The sequence below is a fragment of the Eulemur rufifrons genome, chromosome 7 (assembly GCF_041146395.1).
Source record: "Eulemur rufifrons isolate Redbay chromosome 7, OSU_ERuf_1, whole genome shotgun sequence".
Classification (NCBI taxonomy): Eukaryota; Metazoa; Chordata; class Mammalia; order Primates; family Lemuridae; genus Eulemur; species Eulemur rufifrons.
The window spans coordinates 160,916,649-160,923,200 of NC_090989.1; the positions used below are offsets into that span (position 1 = coordinate 160,916,649).

Here is a 6,552-nt window from a genome sequence, read left to right on the forward strand (position 1 = left end):
TGCACCCAGTTCCTAACAGGCCAGGGAGCAGTACCCGTCTGCAGCCTGGGGGTTGGGGACCGCAGCTATTAGGAGATAGGTATGTGACCTGGATTGGTACCATGAACTCTTAACAGGACTTAGCCTTTCTGGGTTCAAATCCTGGCTCCACCACTTACTGGCATTGTGAACCTGGGCAAGCCACCTCTCAGTGCCTCAGTTTCTCCATCTATCAAACGGGGATAATAACACCCACTCCTTGAGGTTGTTGTGAGGACTAAATGAAATAATATATGTAAAGCACATACTGGAAAAACTACACAGTGTTTTTTAAACAGTAGGTTTTGATCCACTAGTGAAATAAATTCAGTGGATTGCACAACCATCATTTTTTTTTAAAAAAAAAGCAAAGGTAGACTAATACGGAAAAGAATTATCAAAGGACACTAGACATATACATAGGATAAGTACTGTTTTCACCAGTCAATTTCAGATATGTGCACATGCACATACACACACGCACATCAGGTTATAGCCTGTTTATTTTTTACAGTGGGTCACAGTCAAAAACATGTGAAAGCTACCAGACTCCACCATATACTAAATGCTCAATAAAATGTGGTAGAATCATCATTGTTATCTCACTCAAAAAGATAATATGTTCACTTTTTATCATAATAAAATAGAGCTGCTAACACATTTATCAATTCTGCCACTCATTTACCGCAGTGCTGTTTAAGTCACTGCCCCTCCCTAAATTAACTTGCCAACTCTCTCTCCTCCAAAAGACTCAGGCGGTCATTTAAATATTTTCTGACTCACAAATGCTGGCCAAGGATTAGTGAGGCCCTGCCCAGCCCAGAACACAAGAAATGTGAGTGATCTGTTAAGAAAACCACTTGAGTTTGCAAGACTGCCCAGGGCTTTTGTACAATTAAAGCCATGCTGGAGAGAAACAGTCCTCCCCAACCCCTTGAGAGATGTGTCATAGAGAAAGGTTACGCAAGGTCAGCTAAGCTGCACCTATTGAGACTGGGCTAAGAGACGAAGCGCCAAACCTCAACTCTGTAACATGCTTCCTTGTTTTGGGGTTAGGTTATATCATCGTGTTTTTCCCCTAACTTTCCATGCGCACACACATAAGCGCACACCACTCGATAAAGGAGGAAAAGAAAATCCCTATGAATTGCCTGTTCTAACGGCTTACATAAAGGGAATCTGCTAAGCCAAAGGATCTTAGATTTTGAAGATCTCAAAACAATCACTATTGCATATAACTCCCCTTCCCTCAGAAACAAACTAAAAACTCAGCCCAAATTAAAGCTTTTCTAAACTGCCTTTAAAAAAATAAAAATAAAAAATAAACTGCTTTTTTGAAAACAACAGAGATAACTCCAAACAAACACACACACACACACAGGCACACACAGTTTGTCTTTAAAATGGAAACTCCTCACCCTAGCTGAGAATAAGCCGAGATATGCATGGATTTGAAGTTTCACATGTAGTTTCCCAGGTTGGCCCTTAAGTTTGGAAAATAAGCTTCCTAGTGATACAAATATAGGCACTTCACTTTTTATGTCTTCTTCCTTGAGGATAAAATCATGGATTTGTGGCTGGGCACGGTGGCTCACGCCTGTAATCCTAGCACTCTGGCAGGCCGAGGCAGGTGGATCGTTTGAGCTCAGGAGTTCGAGACCAGCCTGCACAAGAGTGAGACCCCCATCTCTATTAAAAATAGAAAGAAATTAGCTGAACAACTAAAAATATATGGAAAAAATTAGCCGGGCATGGTGGCACATGCCTGTAGTCCCAGCTACTCAGGACATTGAGACAGGAGGATCGCTTGAGCCCAGTAGTTTGAGGTTGCTGTGAGCTAGGCTGACACCACAGCACTCTAGCCTGGACAACAGAATGAGACTCTGTCTAAAAAAAATAAAATAAAATCATGGATTTGTGCCAAAGCATTACATCTGAAACACACAAGTATGTGTAGGGGTATAAACTAAAGTTTTAATATGTAATCTTATTCCTTTCTTATTTTTATTCCATTCTTCAAACTATGATGCCAGTGAATTGGGGTGGGGGGGGAACAAAAATTGTTTTAGCAGCAGAATCCTTTCCTCAAATGAAATCTTATCTCTTCATGGAATAGATATAACAAGTTAAAATGGAGCCTGGCTCCAATACTCCTATCACTACTTGGTGCCTCCAGGACTGTGGGGTCCCCGCCCCCACCACACTTCTCGAGGCATGGAGGCAGGGTGCTGTGGGAGCATCTCAGGAATGTCCGTCCCACCTTCAGCATGAAGGGAAGCCAATTCCACCATATGTGTGACCAATGCCAGAGGCACCCCCATTTCACAAATTCAGGAGTTAAGTGTTTTATCCAAAGTCTCCAGCCTTAAATCAGACACTACAGAACACTATGTCACTTTTCTCAACAAGGAAAAGAGTCATGCACGTATGTCCCTGGATTGTTTGTCTGTGAGCTTGATAGATGGGCCTTGGAGAATCTCCTGAGCAGACTCAATGACAAGGGGGGTACTGAGTGGGTGATGCAGTCAGTAAAAAGTACTCCAGGTTCCAGACTTAATACTGTTAAAATGGTGAAACTTCCGAAGAGATCTACAAAGTCAACACAACCCCTATCAAAATTTCAGCTGCCTTTTCACAAAACTTGACAGGAGCCAATCCTAAAATTCATAGGGGGACCCGGAATAGCCAAAACAATATTGAAAAAGAAGGACAAAGTTAGAGGACTCAGATTTCCTGATTTCAAAACTTACTACAAAGCTATAGTCATCAAGACAGTATAGACGGCAATACTGGTATAAGGATAGCCAAACAAAAGAACGGAATAGACTTGAGAGTGTAAGAATAAACATTTACATTTACGGTCAATTGATTTTTGATGAGAGTGTCAAGATGATTCAATGGGGAAGAATAGTCTTTTTAACAAATGGTGCTGGGACAACAGGATTTCACATGCAAAAGAATGAAGTTGGGGCCAGGAGTGGTGGGCCATGCCTGTAATCCCAGCACTTTGGGAGGCCAAAGTGGGAGGATCGCTTGAGGCCAGGAGTTCAAGACCAGCCTGAGCAACATAGTGAGACCTTGCCTCTACAAAAAAACCAAAACAAAACAAATTAACCAGGCATGGTGGTACATACTTGTAGTCCTAGCTACTGGGGAGGCTGAGGTGGGAGGATACCTTGAGCTCAGGAGTTTGAGGTTACAGTGAGTTATGATTATGTTACTGCACTCCAGCCTCGGCAACAGAGTGAGACTCTGCCTCTAAAAAAAAAAAAAAAAAAAAAAAAATTTTAATTAGAAAAAAAATGAATGACGTTGCACCCCTACCTCACACCTTATGCAAAAATTAACTCAAATATATCAAAGACCTAAACTAAAAGCTAAAACTATAAAACTCTTAAAACAAAACATAGGTATAAATCTTCGTGACCTTGGATAAGGTAAAGTTTTTGTAGGTATGACACCAAAGGCAAAAGCAACACAAGAAAAATTGGACTTCATCAAAATTAAAACCTTGCACTTCGAAGGACACCATCAAGAAAGTGAAAAGATAACACCCAGAATGAGAAAAAAATTGAAAATCATATATCTGATAAGGGACTGAATGCAGAATAGATAAAGCATTCTTACAGCTCAATAATAAAAAGATACATAACCCAATTTAAAAATGGACAAGATTCCAATACACATTTCTCCAAAGAAGATACACAAATGGCCAATAAGCACATAAAAAGATGCTCAACATCATTAGCCATCAGGGAAATGCAAATCAAAATTATAATGAGATACCACGTCATACCCACTAGGATGTCAATAATCAAAAAGATGGAAAATAACAAGTGTTGATGAGGATGTGGGGAAACTGGAACCCTCATACACTGCTGGTGGGACTGTAAAATGGTGCAGCCACCTTGGAAAACAGTTTGGCAGTTCCTCAAACTGTTAAATATAGAGTTACCATATGACCCAGCTAGTCCACTGCTAGGTATATATATTCAAGAGAAATGAAAACATATGTCCATACAATTTTGTATACTCTTCTCTGGGGAGGGGGAGAGCCAGGGCAAGTAAAAAGAAAAAAAAAAAAAAAAAGAGGAGAAATATATGTGGACAGAGAAAGCACTCTTGGACATAACTATTAATAAATGGAAAAAAATTAGATGGTGAGCAATACATACAAATGAGCCCATCATGTTGGTTATTAAAGATTCTCGCAGGTACACCCACCTGTACATAAACACAAGAGACATCTCTGTCCAGCTGATCACAAACATTCTCTCTGGAAGCAAGCCTGGGATGGGGGAGGTGGAATTTCAGTTTTTACTCTACAACTTCTGACATGTTTACATTTGTGCATAGTAAGAATATAGTCAGGACTTCTAGTGTAAAAGAGCATTTGTTTCTCTAGCCAAAAGGGAAGGAAAGAGGGAGAAGGCCACTGCAGTTGTGCAGTGTGGAAAATTCTGAAAGTGGACAAGCGTGAAAGAGCATGCCAAGTGGTGGGGACAGTGGAACAAAAATGTGAAAGTCGGAAAGACTCTGGGGTGTCTGTGGGACTGTGGGGTTCAGCCTGTCAGAGCGTCCAGTGGGTGACTAGGGGTGGGAGGGTGGCTGCAGATGAATCAGAACAGCGAGCTGAAGCAGCCAGGTTGCAAGGGTGCTGCACACCCCTCGGGGCCTCCTCTGTCCTGCTCCAGATCTGGCCAAGTGCCCCACCTCCCTTTCCCGAGCATTCTGGTTTTGACTTGGGCCCCACGTCCAGTTCTGCCCCAACTTGTGGGTCCCACCTTGGAAAAGTCAGGAGACACCTGGGAAATGAAGGCAATGACCTCGTCCAGCCTTGTTCTGTGGCCACGCAGAGGCCCTGGGGCATCCACCTAACATCCCAACAGGCCCTTGTTGTGTGCCGGTATTACGCAAGGGTGCAGGTGTTCAGACAGGAGCAGCCTCTGCCCTCCCAGAGCTGACATTTCGTGGGGGTGTGCACCAAAGCGGGGCCTGTCAGAGATGTTTAGAAACAGCCATCTTTGTTGACATCACTGCATCCCAAATAAATCTGGGAAGACCCTCCTCACCTCCAACTCTCCTGATACAGCGGGGTAGAGTTGTGAATAAGTTATTCATAACTCCACACCTTAATTTCCTGATTTGGAAGATGGGATAAGAGGATCTGTGCCATAGGACGGTTGCAGAGACTGGATGAGGATGGAGGTGCACAGCCCAATAGTACAGGGTACAGATGTCAAATCAACCAGCATTTATTGAAGGCGCTAGGTCACTTCCCTCTCCACAGTATACCCCAACACACACACACACACACAGACACTCAGTGAGAATCTTGCATCATCTCAGCTCCTGGCAACTCTTTATCTGGGCTTTCTTCCTTCCATCGCCTACCCCCACCCCTACTAGGGAAGCCATCCCTTTCTGTATCTTCTTAGATGTCAATTTTTCCAAGAAGCCTCCCTGTCACACCTCTTCTTCAATATCACAGATGAAGAAACCAAGACTCAGAAAGGTTAAGTTACAGCACAAGGTCACACAATCTAGATCTCATATTCTTAACCCCCAGGAATCTTACACTATATTAAGTAATAGCAATTGATCAATCAATCAATCAATGGAGAGAGTGGGAAGCATACAGCTCCTGGTCCCCAATCCTATACATTTTCATCTCTTCATTTTTCCCATCAAAGCCCTGCTGAGTAACTACTTTCCCTCCCAGTGATTCCCTCTAGGTGATGAGGTGGATGTAATCAAATGACACAAAAGAGGAAGGAGTCCATGGCCAGGACAGGTGGGGTGAGGTAAGTCCTACTGTGTGTAGGCTTACAACTCCAGCAGTGCCCCTCGGCTCATGCTCATTCCCCAGGTGGCAGCTTCAGAAAACATCACTTCTCAGGTCCCCACTCCATAAAGGACGGTATCAGCCATCAGAGCACACAATGCCAAGATCTTCCTCCAGCCACTTGCTGGGACCTGAGGGAGAGGAGGAAAGTTTCCGCCCACACTGCCTCACTTCCCTTCCCCCCTCTGCAGTCAGATAGACCGAGTTCAGGGCTCAAGAGCTGCCTGGCCACACTGGGAGTTTGGCCACAACCTTGGACTGCAAATGCATGGAATGGTCTTCCCCCAGCTATCCACAAGGCCACTCCCTCATTCATCTGGGTTTCTGCTTGAATGCCACCTTCTCAGAGACCTACTCTGACCAAAGCCACCTCTGCCTCCATCCCATCACTCTGGACCCCCTTACCCAGTTTCATTTCCATTACGCTGTCCCTTCTCCCCAACATCATATTACAGATCTAGCTGACTACTGTCCATCTCCACCGCTGGGATGTAAACTCAACAAGGCTGTCAGTTTTCTTGACTGCTGTGTGGTCAGCACCAGGGCAGTGCCCTCCCTCCAAGATTGTTTCTTGAATAAATGAAATAAATGAGCTGAGCTAAGAGGCTCATGTGTAGATATGACCTCAGTTAAGAACAGTCTTTCCTGGTTCTCTTTTGTTCCTAAAGAAAACAGTGTGTACCCATTTT

At 43.6% G+C, this 6,552-nt stretch overlaps 1 protein-coding gene across 1 annotated transcript; it reads left to right on the plus strand.

Moving 5' to 3' along the window:
* Window positions 1–4,206: 4,206 nt before the first annotated feature.
* Window positions 4,207–5,427, plus strand: SPATA12 (spermatogenesis associated 12). Its single transcript, XM_069472050.1, is given in 8 exon segments — window positions 4,207–4,232; window positions 4,778–4,799; window positions 4,801–4,908; window positions 4,910–5,116; window positions 5,119–5,187; window positions 5,190–5,247; window positions 5,250–5,285; window positions 5,288–5,427. Coding segments are annotated over 8 exon segments (666 nt in total).
* Window positions 5,428–6,552: the final 1,125 nt, after the last annotated feature.